At 40.3% G+C, this 24,092-nt stretch overlaps 1 protein-coding gene across 1 annotated transcript in view; it reads left to right on the top strand.

Annotated features, from left to right (window-relative positions):
• Positions 1–23,831, top strand: part of LOC110295590 (ADP-ribosylation factor-binding protein GGA2-like) — a 63,504-nt gene extending 39,673 nt beyond the window's left edge. Inside the window, 7 exon segments of the mRNA XM_029478645.1 lie at positions 15,897–15,930; positions 21,680–21,998; positions 22,226–22,976; positions 22,979–23,074; positions 23,076–23,194; positions 23,196–23,551; positions 23,554–23,831. Of these exon segments, the coding sequence (XP_029334505.1) occupies positions 15,897–15,930; positions 21,680–21,998; positions 22,226–22,976; positions 22,979–23,074; positions 23,076–23,194; positions 23,196–23,551; positions 23,554–23,831 (1,953 nt within the window).
• The last annotated feature ends 261 nt before the right edge of the window (positions 23,832–24,092 follow it).

The following is a 24,092-nucleotide window of genomic DNA, read 5'->3' as shown; positions in this document are numbered from 1 at the left end:
GCACTGTGAGAGGCCATGGAAGGCCATTGGTGAAGGTGCAGCCTCAGTTGCAATTGATGGCCCAGAACTGAAGAGGTCATGCAAAGGAGTTGAGGCTTGGCACCATAAAGAGAGCCTATGAGAGGCTATTGGTGAAGCCTAATTACAGTAGAAGACAGCAGCATTTTGGAGATGCCAATACCATGAGATGGCCAACAAGAACAGCAGCAGCAGTGGAGTACAGGCAGCTGGAGCCTAGAAGACAAGGTATGTGCTACAAAGGGAGAAATGATCCAAGCCCTTGGAGGAGACCAGAAGATTGTGAGTTGGATCCCAGACATTGGACAGTTGGAGTTTAATTTTTGCTTTTGATTGTGACTGTGCCCTGATATTTTTCCCTCTTGAAGGAAGAAAATATTTTAGTGGATCCCACAGTTAAGAGACTTTTAATTGTAAAAAGACTTTGGATTTTAAAAAATATTGGATATTTTAAAAGGATTGAACTTTTATTATGTAAAGACTGTGGGACTTTTAAAGTTGCTTAGATCTTGGGGATGAATAAGAACTAAGGGTTGAGGCTTACTAGTGATGTGTTTGTATGTCAGGTTGACAAGGGGTCAATTGTAGTGGCTGGTTTCATATGTCAATGACACAGGCTGGGGTTATCACAGAGAAAGGAGCTTCAGTTGGTGAAGTACCTCCATGAGATCCATCTGTGGGGCATTTTTTCAATTAGTGATCAAGGGGGAAAGGCCCCTTGTGGGTGGAACCATTTCTGGGCTGGCAGTCTTGGATTCTATAAGAGAGCAGGCTGAACAAGCCAGGGGAAGCAAGCCAGTAAGAAACATCTGTCCATGGCCTCTGCATCAGCTCTTGCTTCCTGACCTGCTTGAGTTCCAGTCCTGACTTCCTTGGTGATGAACAGCAGTATAGAAGTATAAGCTGAATAAACCCTTTCCTCCCCAACTGCTTCTTGGTCATGATGTTTGTGCAGGAATAGAAACCCTGACTAAGACATGACACATTTGAAAAACACTCTCCAACCTCTTGAGTTGCCTGCAATCTCTGCAATGTGATGCAGGTTCCCAGGTTTGTGAGTTGTCACCTATGCTGGGGTGGGCTTTCATATACAGTTGTCTTCGAGTTGTTTCTGCTCCTATAGTAATCCCTCACTCATATTCCTGTAAGTAACCCCAGTAAAACTCACTGATTTACCCCATTAGACTTTGATGATATTCATACTTTAATACGTGTAACCTGGGTTCCCTACCTTGGTGAATAGATAAGTGTGTTGCATCTCCACAAGGTAAGTTTTGTTACTCAACGAGTTTTCTTAAGGAGAGAAATGCAAATCAAATCTGGCAATACATAAAAAGGGCAATACATCATAATCATGTTGGCTTAATTCCAGCACTGTGACCCATACAGGGAGATCAGCATCTGAAAAATCAAGCAGCAATTTACCACATTGACAGAATAAAAAAAAAATGTTATCATCTCAATAGGTGCAGAAAAAAACAATCCACACTCCCTCATAAATTGAATTTTTTTAAAGAAAAATGTATGGTATACTAGAAATAGAATGGTTCTTCTTTTATCAAATAATTAGCTATTAAAAAATCCTGGTACCATAAATCAGATGAAGAGTCAATTATTGAGAGATGCTCCCATAAGGTTGGAAATAATACAAGAATGAGTAGAGGTAAGACACAACTGTTCTTATCATCAGGGTGCATAATTTTACATATGGAACATCAGAAAATCTCTACATAAAAAAATAGTCTTCAATGCTTCCTTAAGTATGTAAGTATAATAAGGAAATTCGCTTTAAAAATCAATGTAATTACTTTAGAAAATGAGAAATTAACATTTATCCTCTTTTAAGTTTTATTTATGTGTATGCATATTTAGCCTGCATGTACGTTCATTATGTTAGTTCATTATGTATATGCTTGGTGTCCCCAGAGGCCAAAGGAAGGGATTGGACCCCTCTGTGCTAGCTAGATTTATGTCAACTTGGCACAAACTATAGTCATGTGAGTCTACTAAGAAAATGACTCCATAAAATTGAACACAGGTCCTACGGAAGAGCAGCTGGTGCTCCTAACCAATGACCCATCTCTCAAAGTCCAAGAAATTAGAATTTAAGAAACAAAGTCAAAGTCAAGATGAAAACAGTAGGTATATTCTTGAGGTGGTGACTTTGTTGCCTGAGATAACAGTTCTCTCCATACTAATGCACATCTGACATCATGCTCATCAAAATCCCAGCCATTTATTTTTCTATAAACCTTTATTAGTGTTCATGCTAATTACAAAGGCAAAGTAAGATAAATTGCCACTCTTATAAGAAGTGACAAATAGACAAACAAAACAGAATTAAAGTCCCAAAGTGCATGTGCATGAGTGGGAAAGACAGCAAGAGAGAGAGAGACAGACAGAGAGACAGAGACACAAAGAGAAAGAAAAGGAGAGGGAGAGAGAGAGAGAGAGAGAGAGAGAGAGAGAGAGAGAGAGAGAGAGAGAGATCTGATAAAGGCACCATCAAAAAACAAGGCCAGAATACCTTGAGGGTAATGAGAGAAATGGGTAATGAGAGAAATGTCCAAAAATAATGGATCTGGGTCAGTTAGATTCCTTGAAACAGTTGTGACTGTTAATCTTGATTGTCAGCTTGATTAGAGTTGGCAACTTCTGAGAAGCAGACTTGGAGAGTGAGCCAGTGAGAGCACTTCCAGTAAGAATAGACAGATGGGAGAGTACCCAACTCCAGAGAGGATAGCATCTTACCATGATGGCCCAGATGGGGAAAGACTGAAGAAAAACTCAATGTTGCTTGCCTGCCTATATTTCTTTATTGATGGTGAATGTGCATAGCCTGTCTGTGTTACCTGTGCTGCCACTCCTCACTGACATTAGAACCCAGCTTCACCTTCCCATATGGACTGAAGAGCATGGATCTCTAGGAATCCTCCAGGCCCTTACTCCCAGGATTAAGACTATTAAAGATTCATGGACTGCACAGATAACTGCCTCTAAGAATCTCCAGCATGCAGGTGGGCATTACTGAAGTACCCAGACTCTACTGCTAGTAAGCCACTGTAGAAAATTTTCTTGTATAATATATACAGTCTATGAGTCTGTTCCTCTTGGGAACCCTGCTCATAAAATCTTCAAAATGAATCGGGATCTCTCATTCTTAACATAACAACCATTTCCAAGTGGAATGTAGGACGGAATACTGAATGGGAAGATTAAAATTTGTAAATGGTAACTGCAGAGACTATCTTCATGACATTAGGATTAGGAAAAGATTACTTTTAAATGAGACAAAACCCACTAAGCATAAAGGAAGATTGATGAATCACAATTAACTAAATTGGGACTTTCAAATGGCCATAAATGGAATGAAAAATAAGGCAGTGTCGGAAGTGTATTTGTACTGCAGTGTGGGAAGTGTATTTGTACTACTTATCACTTAAAATGGTTCATGATAAAGCTTTGTGTAGATAGAACAATTTGTGTGTGAAAGGAATCTCTACAAATGGAAGAGGACAAGAAGATGAATCCCAGGAAAAATAACAGCAAGTAATATAAACTGCACATGTTGTTGTTTTTTTAAATGGGAAATATACATTGCCATATGCCTATAAAAAAACTAACCAAATTCATTGGTCATCTGGCTAAACACAAATTAAAACCATAGAAGATAATATGGTAGAAACATCACAGTGCCTAAAATGAAAACTTACTAAGTGTCTTAGTTAGGATTATCATTGTGATGAAACACCATAACCAAAATCAACTTGGAGATGAAAAGTTTTATTTTACTTCAAGGTAACAGCAGTCCATCATTGTGGAAAGTCATGGCAGGAAATCAGAGTAGGAATCTGGAGGTAGAAGTTGATGAAGAGGCCATGGGGGTTGCTATCTAGCTGCTTGCTCCCCCTGACTTGCTCAGCATGCTTTGTTATAGAACACAGGACCACTAGCCATAACACTCTGGACTTTTCCACACACTGAGTATACCTTTGTGATTTTGAGCTAAAATCTCTAAAAAAAACCTACTACACATGGGAGGTGTAGTCATATTTTGGAGCAAAGTCATATTTTATTTTTGTTATGTCACAGTGAGTCCTCTAACATACTCACTTTTTCTTGCTTGTGCCTGAGATCACACAGGGAAATTAGTAGACACATTTCATGTACAATGGTAAAATTCTCCATGATCTAAGGACAAATATGAATTTTCTCTTGTCCTTCCTTAAATGACACTCTCAATTTGTTTTTTCTCATGTAAATACATTTATCACAAATGCCAAGTAGTCAGAGAGTCACATCAGCATTTCAGTGGACAGAGTAGTAGTTCCAGATGAGGCCAACCTGGGTGCCTCTCTCCAAAATATAGGGAGAGAAATAAAAGTATTTGCCCTTAAGTGCTTGCAGATCTAATCTTCATGGTGTATGAAAATATTTCTAAGAGATATGAAGGTATTTCTCTAATGTGTATTTTACTTCCCTGGATTGGGCTATTACTTATTTATGTTTTAATTATATGTATGTGTGTTGCTCTATGGGGCTATATGCACTTGAGTGCAGGTGCCCACGCAAGCCTGAAGAGAGCATCAGCTACGTGGAGCTGGAGCTATTGGCAGCTATGAGCTGCCTGACATGGGTTCAGGGAAACACATTCTGTAAGAATAGAAAGTACTTCTAACTACTGAGCCATCTCTCCAGCACACCAGGGACCTGACTTTTGACAAGAACATAGGAAATTCAAGTAATGTTCTATTTTCCCTAGATTATACATCTAATAGAAATGTATGCACAGGTACATACACTATGGGCATATTCAAGAATGTTCACAGCAGCTTTTCTTGCAAGGCTCAGACTAAAGCAAACCTAAGACTCAAAAAAAATTGGAAAATCATCTATTACAGTGTTCTCATACAAGAGAATGCTATAAAGGCATAAAAATGAGAGACTTTCTATTGCATGCCACAACATAGATGATTCCCACATACAGATGTAAGCAAAAGAAGCCAGGCATAAAAGAATGAATACCATTTGACTCTACTGAAATAAAACCAAAACTAAGTGATAAATGCTAGGGTACTTCTCAGTGGGCTGATGTGACAAGATCACTTTGGGTCACCCCTGGTAACATAGCAAAGACTGAGAAAACAAGATCAGAACCCTTTGTCCTGATCTGATCCTGGTCACATAGATGTGTTCATTCTGTAAAATCTGATCAAGAACTTCAACATAGTCTCTATGCTCATGCATACTTAAACATACTATTTTTAAAGAAGGGAATAAAGTTCTCAAAAGTCTCACCAGTTCTCAGATAATCCAGATAAGTAAAGTTCCCAGTTCTGTGATTCTAGAATCAAAAGCAGCATAAGCCAAACTTTGTTCTCTCTGTCTCTACTCTGACCCTCCTTTTTCTCCCACATTGGCTTGCCAGAATAAGACAAATAAAGTGGTAGATAGCAGTGTGGCTAATACTGTTAGTTCTTGTCTGGTGAACAACATATAGGATTTGAGGTTCTGGTCTTGTGTTCACTACAAGAATTAGCAAGACACTGGCACCTGTACCTTTTGGAGACTTCTAGACATTTTTTTATAATCAAACGTTCTCCATTCTGAGTCATGTAGATAGCTCAGTGGGTAAAGACACTTGCTTCAAAACTGACAATGTGAATTTGATTCCCTAGGACCTAGGGAAGGAGAGAACTGACTCCCAAAAGCTGTCCCCTAAGCTCTACTTAAACAAAGTTTGCTTGTGTACCCAGAAAATAAAATGAATAAAAATATAATAATGTTTTACGTTACTCATTCTACATATCTCGTTAAAAATATTTTAAATGCTTATATTGTTTAAATAAAAGAGGCAACTTTCATTCCACAGCAAAGGTACACTAATTAATTGTAAATTTACACATTCACTTCTCCATGACGAAAACGTGCTGACAATGAGAAAGAACAACATATCTCAACCTGACAGCTTTCTGCTCCAAGGGGGGACTTCAGGTGGGAGCACAGAAACCAAGAGTTCTCTCTAATGTTCCAAAGCAATTTTCTAAAGCCAGCGTCATTCCTTCACACACCTGCAAAAGATCCAGAAGCCCATGGGGAAGTAAACATTTATTTCAAAAATAAACTTTAAAGTTTGGAAATAAAAACAGCCAAGCTGTTTTCTTGTGTTAGAAACTGTGGCTCAGTGCTAGCAGAGGTGCTGTAATTAGGCTTTCAAAGAGCAGCAATAACAGGTGACAATGTACTCAGAGACATTCAAGCAAATACACAGCTGAACAAGCGCAATTTACATCCATTACCCACAGATAAACACAGAGGACTAGGAAGCAGGAAGAGTCCTCATTCGTCCCTACCACCGACTATATGGATTTTCTTCTCTACATAATAGGAGTGAGAACTAATTCCTGCCCCATCATGAGATGCAAATGACCAAGGGAGGGAAATCTTTTAAGGAAGTAACTTAGAAATTACCGGTGCATGGCTAGAGAGGAAGCGCAGTTGGGAGAGTGCTTTTCTAGTATGTATGCATAAAGTCCTAGGTTCCATTCTCAGCGGTGCATAGAACAGGTGTGGTGATGCATGCCTGTGATCCTAGCACATGGGAGGTAGAGACAGGAGGATCAGTATTCAAGGCCATCCTCGGCTGTTCAAAGCCACCCTTGGATATATGCACTCCTATCTCAAAAAGGGACAGGACAAAGTTTGGACAACAGAGTTGTTCCAACAGTTAAGAGGATTTGTGGCTCTTTCAAAGGACCTGGCAGTACCGCGGAACTTACACCTATAACTTCAGTTCTGAGGAATCTAGTGCTTTTCCTGGCATCAGCAAGCTCCAGGCAGACATACACACCAGCAAACACCTATACCCATAAAGTAAAAATAAGTGACTCTTTGTTTTAAAAAAGGAAGAAAAGGAACCCATCACGGTAATTACTATTAAAATCTGCTGGAGCCCTTGCTTCTGTCCTGTACCTTATAAGCCCTTTTTTCTGTCTCTCTGGTTTTCTTTGTCTCATTTTCTTCTCTTCATTTTTCCTTTTGTCTCCATTGTCTGGCCCTTCTACCACTCTGAACTGTCCACTGTATATACATTAACTGACTATATTTTCATTTCTCTCTAAAACTTCAGCTGAGTTACTTTTTCTTGTTTGTGACCCAAGATTGATTTAGTTTCATTGAGTCACTGGTTCATATAAAAAAAAAATAAAGTTTTCTTTCTGTAGTCTAAAAGAATCATCCGTGAGTTTATTGGAATAACAGAGTCAATTTGTTAGTGAACAATATTTCAGGGTCACAAGCAACCAACCTAGTAGTGATTTTCCTTTCAGGGACATTGAACCAACACCACCTCATTTCTTTCAGCTGCCCTGTGTTCTACCCTTGGGTGAGTATGTATCTAGAATGGCTTCCCTCTTTGTCCACTTTCTGAATGGTAAATGAGATCCTAGGATCTCTGATCAATTTTAATCAATCAATAAGTACTTGTTTAGCATTCATAATATGCATGGCTTGTGTTAGGTATTTGGAAAACTGTAGTTAAGAAAGTATATTTTTATTTTAAATATCTTGCAATATTTTCACACCAGGAAAGAAATTATATATGTCATATACAAATTTTATATGATATGATATGATATTATTATATAGAGCAGAAAGACTAAATAAAGCTAATTAACATACCCATGACTTCAATCTATCATTTATTCCTTCTATGGAACTAATACTTTGTACCTGTTAATCAGAATATCTTCTTTCTTCCATATTTCTCTATTCATTCTTCCAATAAATATGCAGAAGCCTTTGTTGGGTGCTCTCAGGTCTTCTGGCAAGAATACTAAAAATATCTTCACCTCAAGGACTTTCATCTAAAAGGGAAGATAAGTAAATAAACAATTCTGAAACACAATGAAATAAGTACTATAACAGCAGGGGAGAGGAGATAGCACAGTAAGAAGAACTGACTGCCTCTGGACCAAAGCTTACAGAGTAGAAAGAGCAAGGGGGAAGCTGCTTTGTCCTTTGCTGTGTGTGCCCTCTTCTGCTGTCCATTCCTCAAAGGCCACCATTCTTGAAGAGATCTCTGCAATGATTCCTCAATCTATACTTAGCTCTTAAAGATTTTCCACTATCACATAGAATTAGCCTCTGTATGCTAACTCATACAGATGTCATGATAAAAGATAAGCCCTTATTAAGTCCTAATGAATAAACACTGAGTTTAGATGAAGCACAGACAGTGCAGAGCACAGAGTGTTTCTCCCAGCTTCCTTAAAGCATCCAGTCGAAGAAGTTAATGCAACATCTTAACTGAAAAAGACAAATATATCTACATAAATAGATATTTACAAGTAGGAAAACATGTTCCAATCTTTATTAGCACCACTGACTCATCAAATATTTGTTCTATCATATTGTATTTGTTCATGTTCCTCAAATCATAAACTCTTTGAAGACTCACTGAACCTCTGTTCACTTTTGCTGTTAACAACCAATTGCTACCTGAGAGCCCAAGTCTGTATCAGCTACAATCAGGTTTACCTAAAACAATTGCTCTTCCCACAAGATGCCTTGTCATGTAGGTGTCATTCCAGACAGCAGGGTTGAACAGCCACAAAACTGTTTCTAAAATATATTACTGTAACTGAAATTTGATAAAGGTATATGAAAGAACAGTTCATTCATGCGGTGTATGTATGTGGAGTCAGGTTAGTTCTGTGTTTTTCAAGACATCAGAAGTTTTTGTTCAGATGGATAAACTTTTGTATATCAATAACAGTAATGTTCAATAATGCATGCAAATGCATTGTAAAGATATACTTCTTATTTTATGTATATGGGTGTTTTGCCTAAATGTATTCATATATATCTGTGTGTTCTGCATGCCCAAGAAAGTCGGAAGAGGGCACTGAATCACCTGAAACTGGTGTTATAGATGATCATAAGGCACCATATGAGACCAGGAACTGAACACTTGTCCTTTGAAAGAGAAAGTCCTCTGAATCATTGAGTCATATCTCCAGCCTCACAAAAATATTTTTAAACATTCAACCAAAAAAGTCTAAATGTTTGTGACACATCTACTAAAATGAATCTAACACTAACATGTAATAGACATGCTATTATTGCATACTAAGGGGAAGAAGAACCCTCTTAAGAGGTATATAAAATGTGGCTTGATCTACATCACCTTTGGGTAGAACCCAGCTCAGAAGTAGCACAAGTCCTACTGCATAGAGTTCTCTTAAGGAACCTGATACTCACAGGACATCTGGGGAGCACAGGGCTGTGTGGGGATATTGACCAAATGTGGAAGACTTATAGGACCACTGTCTAAAGCACGTAGAGTTAAGGTAGATGAAAACTCACAGTAGTAGCAAAACCACTGACTTAAATTTTCTCAAAACACACAACTTTTAGGTGCATCTACATAAGATCCAAAAGTAATGTGTTTTCAGGTTAAGTCTTATTGATAGCTTAAAAATATGAACTAGCTAGGAGTCATGGTACTTACCTCAAATACAGAAAGTGGTATGTGGAAAAGAAGGATCAAGAGAACCTGTTGCAAACACACACACACACACACATGAAACCATAAACGAGACTTAATTATTTCTCTCCCTTTCTTTGTTCTACCTCATTCAGTATAGGCTTCCTCCCTTTATACTACACTTCTCTTGACACTTTAAAATAGCTTTCACATCTCACTTGAGAGATCAGATCTTGTGTTCAGACTCCAACTTAGAGAACCTACCTAAGCTTCAACTCTTTAGCACATTTCCAGGTTACTCACCAACAAACTTGTGCCTCTAGATTACAAGTCTGCCCCTGGCACTTCACTTCCTAACAGCTACCAATCAGGAAGAAAGCAGAAGTTAGGTTGATTGTTTGGCTCCTAGCACCAGCCAATTATTTTAAAGAGAAACAAATTCCATAGTAGCCTCCCAATCAGATGTGTGTCAGGCTAGAAATCCTCTTCCTTGTTTGCCATTTCCAATAAAACCTTGTCCTGCTGAGAGCTGGGGCTTTACCCTTCTGTCCTGCTGCTTCAGAGACAGCATGTGGGCCATACTCGATCTTGAATAAAGACCCTTGTGTAATTGTATCAGAGTCAGATACTTGGTGGTATTTGGTGGTTCTTGAATGCTTAACGGGCACAACACACTCAGCTACAGAATTTCAAGCTGAAAGTTCCAAAAAAATCTGCTGCTGGTAAGCCCCAATCCTTGGAGCTTTGTGAGCAATTATTGTGGACAAAAAGGTGTGATAGAATGGAATAGGTGCTGACTTCTGTGACTGGGGAGATTTGCAATGGGAATTGGGAAGTGGACAAGACCTAAAGAATATGGCATGCTGTTTAAAGGGACAGTAATGCATAATTTCCTTATATAACCAGGTACAGAGTGTTGTCACACCTGGCTCATTCAGGCCCTCTGGAAGAGACTGCAAGGTAATTTAGTAGTGACTCTTGGCTCTCCTGTCTCATGCCAGGATTCTCCAGCCTCTATGTGAAGGTCCCTCACATGTCTTACATAACAGATTAGGAAGCTTCCAGACTCTCAGGGAAGTTGTGATAGGAAACAGAGGAAACAAACATTACCTTTTTATTTTTTTAACTTTATTGGGTATTCTCTTTATTTACATTTCAAATGTTATCCCCCTTCCTGGAAAACTCTCTTCCTCTATCCCCTCCCCCCTCTCCCTGCTCACCAACCCACCCACTCCTGGTTCCTGACCCCAGCATTCCCCTACACTGGGGCATAGAGCTTTCACAGGACCACGGACCTCTCCTGCCATGGATGACTGACTAGGCCATCCTCTGCTACATATGCAGCTGGAGCCATGAGTCCCACCATGTGTACTCTTTGGTTGGTGGTTTAGTGTCTGGGAGCTCTGGGGGTACTAGTTGGGTCATAGTGTTGTTCCTCCTATGGAACTGCAAACACCTTCAGCTCCTTGGGTTCTTTCTCTAGCTCCTTCATTGGGTACCCTATGCTCAGTCCCATGGATGGCTGTGAGCATTCACTTCTGTATTTATCAGGCACTAGCAGAGCCTCTCAGGAGACAGCTCTGTCAGCAAGCACTTGTTGGCATCAACAATAGTATCTGGGTTTGGTGATTGTATATGGGATGGATCCCCACATGGGTCAGTCTCTGGATGGTCATTCCTTCAGTCTCTGCTCCACACTTTTTCTCTGTAACTCCATCCATGGGTAGAAAACAAACATTCTAACTTTAAATTATTTAGGGTTTTATGAGATTAGTAATTGCCAAGGATACAAGCACTCCTTAAGCTAAATCATCTTCTATGCTTTCTTTCAAATGTCCTGATTTAAACAGCTGTCTCTCTTTCTCTTCATTGTAACTTGCCTGTCTCCCCTCCTACTGATGGTGTTTTTAAGCAATAACAAATGACATTTAAATTTCATTCAAAATGTCTATTTGTATCACTCTTTGACTAGAATTATGAATTACATCTGAATAATTGACTTTCTCCCAGCATAAAGCTGTTCAAACCCGTCATCACAATTCATAAGGAGTCTCTTAAAACACCAAGTTGTGCTTATGTTTTCTAAGGACACATTTTGGTGGCTGACGCAATCTAAGTATGTGGATATTTCCTGAATTGTCAAAGCGTGCTTATCCTATAATCTTAGTATCTGTGTACAGGTTATTTAGACATACATCATATAATACCAAGTATACAACCAACAAAAGCAAATTTAGAACCAACAAAAGCAAATTTAGACATCAATAAGAGAACATGCTGAAAGGTTCCTATACAGCATGAGAAATAGTCAACAATGAAAAAGAATCATTTAAAATGTAAAAACATGTAAATCATGCATCTGATGCAGAACTATATGTACAGTTTTCCCAGTAACTTAACAGCAATAACAGCAGTAATGAATTAGAACTCAACAAAAGCCTTGGATAGACATTTCTCAAAAACAGTAAGCACCATCACTGATCAACAAGAAAGTGTAGATTAAAGCCACAATTAGACATGGCCTCTGTCTGAGAAGCTATTACTTTAAAAAGTATTGGTAAGAGTAATTAGAAAATGAACTTTTTACACATCGTCAGTGGGACTATGAAAGGTATAGGCATTGAGAGGACTCTGTATAGGAGTTTTAAAAAGGGGGTCAAAAATAGAATTCCTACCAATCTTCTAAGACCATTTCTGAATATATGTTTAGAGACATTGATATCAGGATAGTGAAGAGAAATTAAATTCCAATGGATTGTTACAAAGTTACAATAGCTAAGATGGGCAAACATTCTAAGTAGCTATGACAAAGGAAAAAACACAGAGAATATGGTAGATTCATAGAATGTGATAGTATCAAGACAGTAACTAGTAGACACTGCCTCATTCACACTGGTGAATCTGAAGACCATTACCCCAGAGAGGAGAGCCAGTCACAGGGTCACAAGCCTGAGGAAGGCACATAAATCAGCCCAGTGCACAGCAGCAGAGAGGAAAGTGGTGGAGCCTGGGTAGAAAGGGAAATGAGCTGCCATTCAAACAGCCTGATGTTTCAGTTATACAAAATGGATAATTCTAGAAAGCTTACTCCATCTGCTCTGCAGCATCATGCCTATAATTAACAGCACTATATTGTACATTTCAGGTTGTAAGATGGTAGATCTTATGTTAAGTGTTGTGAATACAATAAAAAAAGAATACAATAGAATAAAAATGGCAATAAACAAAGATGTACACAGGCTAGTTCTGCTAACAGTCTTTCAAGAATCAAACAAATGTCCTTAAAAGGGAATATTTTCTAGAAACAAATTTTGGATTGAGGGAATTTTAAATCTTCATACATTTTAAGACAAGTAAAATAATTACTATCTTTTAAAGGTAGCATACGGTAGAACTTCTGTTCTTAAAGGAAGCCAGGTAATGGGTTCTCCAGTGTTAAAAGGGACCCACGAGGTCTTGTGTTCGTTACTGCTTCCAAGGGCCACTGCTTGGCATTAAATGAAACTGTATGTCTCAGTATAGCTGTTTCTTGTATGGTGTTTTGCCTGCATATACGAATGCGCTCCTTGTGTGTATATTGACTGAAGAGGTCATAAGAGGTTTTAAGACCCTCTTGAACTGGAGTTACAGACAGTTCTGGTGAGATAGAACTGCAGTGTCGTCAGAGAGAGCTGCAAAGTCAACTGTTAACAGGGCTACGTGGTGTATGAATTGCCAACAAGTAGACAAGGGCCTGTGACTCAGGTCCCCTGTGCTCAGTGGAGAGAGCCCGTCACCAAGTGGAATAAGCACTCTCTGATTAAGCACCTCCCACCTAAGCACCTTTCAGACTAAATGCCTTCTGATTCTGAGTCTGCACATGGTTGGCACTGCTGGCCCTGCAAGCCAACACACTCTGTGAGCTCACTCTAAAGCCTGTGGAATTCTTTCCCCCAGGGAGAATGCCACTAAGGGCAGAAGAGGACAGAGGAGTGAAGACATAAATTAAAATGCAGTCTTCCTTCATCCGCTTAATTAACTCGGAGACATGGATTACAGAGTGACCCTCTCTCGTTTCCCAATTGTTCTGTCTGATCTCAGCATGAGTAATAACATAACGGTTGTGTTTTCTCTCTTAGACACAACAGAAAGGGTTCAGCACCTGCTTTCAAATCTATCTGTGCTCTCTCCTAGTCACACTAAGTTTTATTTAAAGTGCCTGGCTTTTTTGATATTTACTCATCTGTTTGCCTGTGCTTTATTTTTTGACTTGTTAAGTTAGCAAGGAGGTACGTTTTATTGTGGCATTTTCCCACATATGTATCATAGTCTTTTTATCTTTCATCTCCCCCCCACAGCTGTCCCTCTGCCCCCACCCCAACCCTCCACATCTTCACTACCCTCCACCTGCACAGATCCTCTCTCTTCTGTTTCATGTCACATGCATCCCATTGCTTTCTTTCCTCTTTCCTTAAGATCATGGTGACTTTGGGGATGCTCGACTACTTTCATTTTCAGTCAACTTAAAAACACTTCTCTTCATGGAGATCCCTGCTTCAGAGGAATAGGCTTCAGTTCCTTATTGTGAAGGAATAACAAGCTTTGTTACTCATTCTTAACAATAACAATAATTAACATAACATTAATTTGTGGCTGATCACAGAACTTATATGAGTTTTATTTTCTCCACATGTAATATAGACCACACGTATGTAAGACACATGCTTCCTCTGAGAGATTAAGAGGCGCTGCTTTGTTTCTGAGCTACCCATGTCCACTTCACTGTTTGACAAAAATGCATATCTCTCTTTCTTCCTCTCCCCCTTCTCTTCTTCCTCTCTCCTTTCCCCCTCCCCCCTCTCCTCTTCTTTTCTTAGATTGCAAGTGAAGGGTTGGCATCCTTAGAGGTTGAATGGCTTACTCATGAGAGAACAGCTAATTAGCAGGCTTGCAGACATCATTCATCAACCTTTAAAACGTCCTTTCAGTTTGTTGTCAAGAATGACCTATCCCCTTAAGAATTCTCCTTTCCTAACAGCTAGGAATTTCATCAATATTGCCTACCTTCCCTTATAATTAACTTTTGCTTTATCTTTCTTAATAGAGTCCATAAAATAGAGGACAAACAGCGGGAGGTAGTTTAACTTATTACAGTCCCTACGCCGTTAAACTACTTTTAAAATTATGTAAATTATTTAAAATAAAAAGCAATCATGATCTCATAATTCCAGAAATACACACCTACACTAATTTAACATTTCTTCCTCATCTTTGAGAGGATGTACTATAGTACTTATATTATTTAATTTTAATATAAAACATACTCTTGTATGTTTTTTAAAAGATTTATTTATTTTTATGTGTGAGAACTTTTGCCTACCTGTTTTTATGTGTATCATGTGTATTCCTGGTGCCTGTAGAGGAGACCCAAAGAGGGCTTGGATCTTCGGAAATGGAAGATGTAAACAGCTGTGAGTCACCATGTGGGTGCTCAGAACTGAACCCAGATCCTCTGGAAGCATAGCCATCATTCTAAACCATTTAGCTATCTCTGCAGCTCTGTTTTCTTGTCTTAATAGTCTCTGTTTTCCTTTTTTCTCCATGATTGCACAATTAATGAAGTGCCCATACATAACTGAGTGTACAGTAGGTTTGTTTATAATAGCATCATCACAACATCAGTGTGATGCATAGTAAAACAGTGACATCGTGATAACCACATATCACTTTATCTCTATTATGCCCACAAGGGAATGCCACTGAACACATGGCCACCATTCCAGGTCTAATGTTAACTGAAACATTATCATGTGTACTATGTTCTTTCACCACCTCTAAATGATCAAAATACCCTTAAACTACCTTTTTCCTCAATCCTCATTCCCCCAAATCTAGCCAACAACTAATCTATGGTACTGTCTATCTCTATTTTCCTACCTGAAGATTCATATATATTGAGCACATAGTATATCAACTTTTATGCCATGCTTCTTTTGTGTATCATAATGGTTTTTGGTCAATTTTATGACCAAATAGTATATATTATGTTATATTATGTGATGATTAATATGTTTGTTGGAATATTCTGATTCATTTTTTATTACTTTTATTTTTGTACAGTTCAGCTGCTGGCCCCTCCAGTCCCCCCTCCCACAGTTTCCCATCCTATTCCTCCTACCTTCCATCGCTGAGAGGATGTTCCACTCCTTCAAGCCTTCCCACTCCCTGAAGCCTCAAGTCTCTCGAGGGTTAGGTGCATCTTCTCTCACTGAGCCCAGAACAGGAATATGTCTACTGCATATGTGTGGGAGACCTCAGTCCAGTTCCTGAATGCTGCCTGGTTGTTGACTCAGTGTTTGAGAGATCTCAGGGGTCCAGGTTAGTTGAGACTGCTGGTCTTCCTATGGGGTCTCCCTCCTCCTCAGCTTCTTTGAGCCTTTCCCTAAGCCAACCACAAAGTTCCTAATTTCAGTCCAATGGTTGGGTGTAAGTATGCTTCTGTCTCAGTGTACTGCTTATTGGGCCTCTCAGAGGGCAGCCATGCTAGGCTCCTATCTGTAAGCACTCCATAGCATCAGTAACAGTGTCAGGTCTTGGAGCCTCCACTTGAGATGGATCCCAAGTTGGGCTTGTCACTAGACCACCTTTTCCTCAGTTTCTTCTCCATTTTTGTCTCTGCAATTCTTTTAGAAGAGGATAATTCTGAGTCAGAATTTTTGACTATGGGATGACAACCCTACCCTCCACTTGATGCCCTGTCTTTCTACTGGAGGTGGACTCTTTGAGTTCCCTACCCACAATGTAGGGCATTTCATCTAAGATCTTTTCCTTTGATTCCTGAAAGTCTCTCACCTCCCAGGTCTCTGGTACTTTCCTGAGGGTCCCCATACCTCACAGCCCTGGAGAGGTTGCATATTTCCATTCATTTTGCTGGCCCTCAGGGCTTCTTTCGTGTACCACCCCAATACCCAATCATGTTTCCCTGTGCTTCTCCCACTCCCTTCTCCCACCCAGGTCCCTCCTCCAAATGGGATTGAAGCATCCTCACTTGGGCCCTTCAGCTTGTTAACCTTCTTGAGTTCTGTGGATTATATCCTAAATATTCTGTAATTTTTCGGCTAATATCCACTTATTTGTGAGTACATACCATGCATGTCCTTTGGGGTCTGAGTTACCTCACTCAGGAAGATATTTTCTAGTTGCATCCATTTGCCTGCAAAACTCATGGTGACCTCCTTCTTAATAGCTGAAGCGAATTCCATTGTGTAAATGAATCACATTTTCTATATCCATTTTCCATTGTAGGACATCTGGGTTGTTTCTAGTTTCTGGCTATTACAAATAAGGTCACTATGAACATAGTGGAACATGTGCCCCTGTGACATGGTGGGGCAACTTTTGGGTATATGCCCAAGGGTGGTATAGCTGAGTCTTTAGGGAGATCTATTTCCAATTTTCAGAGGAAACTCCAGATTGATTTCCAGAGTGGTTGTACCAGTTTGAAATCCTACAAGCAATGGAGGGCTGTTCTTCTTTCTCTACACCCTCACCAACATGTGTTGTCACCTGAGTTTTTGATCTTAGCCATTCTTATTGGTCTGAAGTGGAATCTCAGGGTCATTTTGATTTGCATTTCTTTGATGACTAAAGACTTTGGACATTTCTTTAAGTGCTTCTTGAACATTCAAGATTCTTGAGTTGTGCATTCTCTCTATTTAGCTCTATATCCAATTTTTAATTGGGTTGTTTGTTTTTTGGGGGGTTAGTTTCTTGAGTTCTTTATACATTTGGGATATTAGCCCTCTAATAGATGTTGGATTAGTGAATATTGTTTCCCAATACGTAGTTTACTGATTTGTTTTTATATAGCTATAAGGATTGAACCCAAGATCTTTTACATGCTGGTCAACCACTCTATATCCTCAGCCACTGTATATTACTTCATCTTATAAATTGTCTAAGTTGGGCTAAAGGATGGTATATATCTAAATAAATCAAAGAAGTAGAAGAAAGGAGAACTAGAGCTCTCTTGAGCTAAGTCACATTATCTTCCTCTCCCCCAAGAATACTAGCACTATTGGTTCTAAAACCTTTGGACTCACATTGACTTACACTACTGGTTTTCATTAGTCTTCAATTTGTAGATGGTAGATCATGAAACATCTTGGTGACTGTGATCATATGAGTCATTTCTTATAACAAGTGTATAAATCTACATCAATAGCTTTATTTCTACTTTGAACTGTACTATTATATAGCTATACAACATGTTGATTACCCACTGATTCGTCAGTGGACATTGGAGATGTTCTTGCATTTGAGTTATTATATGTAGTGCTATTATAATTTCTTATGTTCATATGTCTTTCTAGATGTGTATTTTCTGGGCTTTACAACTAGGAGCAGAATTTCTGGGTCATATAATAACTCTGTGTTTAATCACTCAAGGTATTCGACAGTCTTTCCAAGTTTCTGTATCATTTAATATTTCTATCAGCAACGAATAAGTGTTTTGCCTTCTCCATATTCTCGTCAATGGTTGTCATTATATAGCTTTTAGATTCTGGACATATTAGTTGATATTTTCAACTAAGTTAAAGTTGGTGCCTTTAACTTCATGCTCCTATGAAGAAGGGTGCACCCTATACTCAGATGGACCTGAAGACTACCTACCACTGTCTCCCAATGGCCTTCCTTGGAGTAAAACCAGATTACTACAATCACAGGGGGAAAAAAACAAAAACAAAACAAAAAACAAACAAACGAACAAACAAACAAACAAACAAACAAAAAACAAAAGCAAGCTAGTATCAAGGGCCATTCCTATTAGAACCATAGGCTTCAGGGTTGAGACTGTTTCAGTGTAAACTTTACATGGGTTCCTCTCATTAGCTTGTTTGAGTGGCAAATAGGCATTCATCAAGCACAACTCTTACTTCTACAACTCAACTTTTTGTTTTGTTCTTTAATCCATTCAATCTAAGGTCCACGAAAATTAAAGTTTCATACCGCTGGCTCTATAAAATTATCAAATGATTTATTCAATAGAAATATACATGTTGAGCATCTCCCATATGCTACATACTAATTGTGAAGGGTGTTGAAACTACATTGCTACACAAAGTGAATAAAATCTTTGTATCACAGAGCTTGACATAAAGTGAATAAATCAGGAATCAGAAAATCACTAATAAATGTAAGACAATACCTGTTAGGACACAAAGCATGTGTACTCAAGTCAGAGATCTACAAACATCATGGGGATAAGAAAAAGAGAAAAGAGAAGTTTGCAGAAAAACTTTTCAGAGAGTTTGATAACAGTCAGATACCGAATTTGAATTTGTAGTAACACATTAAGATTTTCCCCCGTTTGGTATAGAACTAAACTGAGAATTCACAACTGAAGAACCTTGAATGTCTGAGAAGCACCTAAAGAAATCCTTCAAAGTCCTTAGTGGCCAGAGAAATGCAAATCAAAACGACCCTGAGACTCCACCTTACACCAATCAGAATGGCTAAAATCAAAAACTCAGGGGACAGCACATGTTGGAGAGGATGTGGAGAAAAAGGAGCACTACTCCATTGCTGCTGTGACTGCAAACTGGTACAACCACTCTGGAAATCAATCTGGAGTTTCCTCAGAATATTGAAAATAGATCTACCTAAAGACCCAGCTATACCACCCATGGGAATATACCCAAAAGATGCCCCACCATGTCACAGGAGCACGTGTTCCACTATGTTCATAGTGGCCCTATTTGTGATATCCAGAAGCTGAAAACAACCAAGATAGCCCACAACAAGACAAATAAATACAGAAAATGTGTTTCATTAACACAAAGGAATACTACTCAGCTATTAAGAATGAGGACATCCTGAGTTTTGCAGGCAAATGGATGGAACTAGAAAATGTCATCCTGAGTGAGGTAACTCAGACCCAAAAAGACGTGCATAGTATATACTCACCAATAAATGGATATTAGCCACAAAAAAAAAAGTACAGAATACCCAAGACACAGTCCACAGAATTCAAAAAGGTCAACAAGCAGAAGGGCCCAAATAAGGACACCTCAGTCCCACTTGGGGGAGAGCAGAAAGCAATTGCAAGTGGGGAGGGAGGGAGGGACCTGAGAGGGAAATTGGCTGGGGGGTGGAGTAAAAGGGGGAGAGAGGGGAACCTGATTTGGTATTGGGTGAGGGAAAAGGACTGAAGCCCTGAGGACCAGCATAAAGAATGGAAACAGGCAACCTCAGGAAATAGTGGGGAGGGGGGTTACCCTACAAAATGCACCAGAGACCTGGGAGGTAAGAGAATTTCAGGAAGCAAAGGGAGAGACCTTAAATGAAATGCCAGACAGTAGGAAGAGGGAACTTATAGAGCCTACCTCCAGCAATGAAGACAGGGCATCAACTGAGGAATGGGGTTGCCATCCCACAGTCACATCTCTGACCCATAATTGTTCCTGTCAGGAACTACAGGGATGGAAATGAAGAAGATACTGAGGAAAAGAAGGTCCAGTGACAGGCCCAAAGTGGGATCCAGCTCAAGGGGAGGTCCAAGGCCTGACACTATTACTGAGGCTATGGAGCGCTCACAAAAAGGGACCTATCATGGCAACCCTCCAAAAGACCCAAGAAGCAGCTGAAAGAATCAGATGCAAATATTTGCACTCAACCAACAGACAGAAACAGCTGATCCCTGTGGTTGAATTAGGGAAGGCAGAAAGAAGCTGAGGAGAAGGTCGATCTTGTAGGAGAACCAGCAGTCTCAATTAATCTGGACTCCTGAGATCTCTCAAACATTGGACCACCAAACATACAACATATACCAGTTGATATGAGACCCCAATACACATACAGTAGAGGTCTTCCAGGTCTGTGTTCATTCAGAGGTGATACACCTAACCCTCAAGAGACTGGAAGCCCCAGGGAGTTTAGAGGCCAGGTGGGGTAAGAGGGTGGGGGCATCCAAGTGGAGAGAGGAGGTGGAGAGGATGTGTGAGAAGTGGAACAGTCGAAGAGTAGATCAGAGAGGGGAACAGGGAATGCAATATGGAGTGTAAAAAATAAATTAATTTAAATTAAAAAGTCAATTTAAAAAAAGAAAATACATAATATTTCCCCCATTGTGCCTTTCTATCAAAACATATTAATAACTATCATTCAAATAATACTTCTGAAAATCTGAAACATACCAAAAATGTCTTTTTTCTTACATTAAGCCAAAACAATTTTACTAACTCTGGTGGACATGCATGCTAGCTGTCCAGGTGACCTCAGATGTTGACATGTATTTCCATGGACCCTTTGTCCATTACATCTGTTTTCTTTGTACACTATCCATCTGTCTTTCTTGCTTCTCTGCTTCTTTCCCCCCTTACATCTGTCACTCTGTGTTCTTTCCTCATTCTGCTCCTCTTTTGGTGTTTCATTGTACCACCTGCTATTTTTGATGCTCATGTAACATCATTTATCATTTTCTTTTGTAAGCATTTGTACACCTATATTTTAATGAAAATGTCATAGTTTTACTCTCTATATAAATTGAAAGTACACCAAGACCCTTTCTCAGTTGTTGTCACAGACTTAGAAGAAAGAGACATGCTCTTCAATAAGTTTGTGTCAAAAATTAGCCAGCTCTCCAATTTACATGTCTCCGTTTACATACTGCTTAACTACTGTGCCTTGGAAGACTATGCTTTCAAATTAGTAAGCTATCCAACTGGCTTAGGTGTGTCTTCATGTATGATGCTGAGCAACTTATACAATATAGTCAGGTTAAATGACAACCTGATCTAGATTTCACTACAGAGTCAGTGTTAACTGCAGTAAACATTTCAGTCTCTCTAAACCTTAATCATTTGTGAAAAGGAACAACAATAATGAGTATATATTTTTGCAGAATTTAAGCAGGAAATAACAAAACTTAAAATATATTGTATACCGTCTAGAAAAGTATACTGTGACAGACTACCCATTCAATATGATTATTTTAGTTTGTATTTCTCCAACTTAAAATTTCCATTAACAACAACAAAAAAAAAGGTTGCTTGCCCACTTCACAGAAGGTTGTAAGGCATTTGGTCCCAACTAAGTACTAATCCTGACTGACCAGTAAGAAAAAGGGAGTGGGGCTGTCCTTAAACTCTCTCAGTAGACCAGACTGGCTGTGAACTCAGAGTGCTGGGAATAAAGACAAAGCCACAGATCCAAGCATGGCGGAGCAGGATTGGTCAGCCATCCAGAAGTTCTGTGAGCAGGTGAACACCGACTCCAGTGGCCCGACACATGCACCTTGGCTACTGGCCCACAAAAGCAAACCTCCACAGGAGAAGGAAGCCCTTTATGCCCTGACAGTGCTGGAGATATTCATGAACCACTGCGGGGAGAAGTTCCACAGTGAAGAGGCCAAGTTCTGCTTCCTGAACGAGCTGATCAAAGTATTGTCCCCAAAGTACCTAGGGGCCAGGGCTATGGAGAAGGTTAAAGGAAGAGTTATTGAAATCCTCTTTAGGCTGGTGAGATGGCTCAGTGGGTAAGAGCACCCGACTGCTCTTCCAAAGGTCCAGAGTTCAAATCCCAGCAACCACATGGTGGCTCACAACCATCCGTAACAAGATCTGGCGCCCTCTTCTGGAGTGTCTGAAGACAGCTACAGTGTACTTATGTATAATAAAAAAAAAAAAAAAAAAGAGTTGCCTTGGTCATGGTGTCTCTTCATGGTATTGAAATCCTCTTTAGCTGGACAGTCTGGTTTCCAGAAGACATCAAGATCCGAGATGCTTATCAGATGCTAAAGAAGCAAGGAATCATAAAGCAAGATCCTAAACTACCGATGGATAAAATCTTGCCCCTACTGTCTCCCTGGCCAAAGAGCATCTTTGATGCTGATGATGAGAAGTCAAAGCTTCTGACAAGACTTCTCAAGAGTAACCACCCTGAGGATCTTCAGGTTGCAAACCAGCTGATCAAGAATTTGGTCAAGGAGGAACAAGAGAAGTCTGAAAAGGTGCCCAGGCGAGTCAGTGCAGTAGAGGAAGTCCGCAGCCACGTGAGGGTGCTTCGGGAGATGCTGACCATGTACCGAAGGCCAGGTCATGCCCTGCCCGACCAGCAGGCCCTGCAGGTTGTGTATGAAAGATGTGAGAAGCTGCAGCTCACCCTGTTCCAGCTTGCAAGCGACACCACTGATGACGACGATGCTCTGGTGGAGATTCTTCAAGCAAATGACCTTCTCACACAGGGGGTTCGGCTATACATACAGGTGGTGGAGGGCCGAGTTAGTGCTGGGAACGCAGTGCCCGCCGCAGTGGGAGCCATTCCCGCCCCCAGAGCATTCCGGAATCCAGAACCCTGTGGACTGAACTGTCCACTCATTGAAGTGGAGACACCATCTTTGCTTCATCAGGACCTGGCAGTTCCCACTAGGAACCAGGATGTTATTCCAAGTTGCTGTAATGACAAGAAGCAGCCGGGTGCCATCACACTCAAGGGGCGGGGGGTGGAATCCAGAGTCTTTTTGTAGGCCAGAACCTGCTGGATCTCTTCTTATCCCAGCCATCTCCAGGACCACTGAATTATGTTCCACAAAAAAAGCATCCCCAAGGAGGTGCCACCAGGTACCAAGGCTTCTCCAGGTTGGTCCTGGGAGGCTGAGCCATTGGCTTCTGCCACAGCCTCACAGAATACACCTCTGGCTCACGTGTTTGTCTTTGGAGTCTGTGAAACCCAGCAGCTTGCCGCCCATTGTCGTGTATGACCGGAACAGCTTCCGAATTCTTCTGTACTTCTCCCAGACTGGGGCCCCTGGCCACCCGGATGTGAAGGTGTTGTTGTTGACCATGATGAGCACTGCCACCCAACCTGTCTGGGATGTCATGTTTCAGGTGGCTGTCCCAAAGTCAATGCGAGTGAAGCTGCAGCCGGCATCCAGCTCCAAACTCCCTACATTCAGTCCTTTGATGCCTCCAGCAGTGATATCGCAGATGCTGTTGCTCGACAACCCACACAAAGAACCTATCCGGTTGCAGTATAAGCTGACTTTCAACCAAGGTGGGCAGCTGTTCAGTAAGTAGGAGAGGTGAAAGACTTTCCAGACCTGGCTGTCTTGAGCACTGCCTTACTTTTCAACCAAGATTCTTCAGTCACGCTTAGATCAGCGTCCTTTTACTGTCTGGTCGGGACTGGTTGTAATGTAGTGCAGAGTGCCAAGAGTCCTCTCCTGATGTTAGGCCTTGATTGCCAATGTGTCTGTAGATCATGTATGTGTGGGTGGGTCTGTGTTACTGGGGTGCTGGGGGAGGAGGTAGAGCTTGGCTTGGGATTTGGGCAGTGTGGGGGATGCTGACCACCTCTGAGATTATCTCTGCTGCACTCATACCTGCTTCTGCATGTTGGTTGACACTGGTGCCCCTGCCTCAAGTTGGAGTTTTATAAGCCAAAGTTTTTTCCATGAAGAAAAAAGAAAAAGGAAGTGGACATTCCTGTCATTCTGTAGTATAAAACCCAAAGGAAGAAGAAGAAGAAGAAGAAGAAGAAGAAGAAGAAGAAGAAGAAGAAGAAGAAGAAGAAGAAGAAGAAGAAGAAGAAGAAGAAGAAGAAGAAAGGG

This window comes from Mus caroli, chromosome 6 (genome assembly GCF_900094665.2).
Source record: "Mus caroli chromosome 6, CAROLI_EIJ_v1.1, whole genome shotgun sequence".
Lineage (NCBI taxonomy): Eukaryota > Metazoa > Chordata > Mammalia > Rodentia > Muridae > Mus > Mus caroli.
Note: the sequence above shows the minus strand (reverse complement) of the source record. Positions and strands in the feature narration are given on the sequence as shown.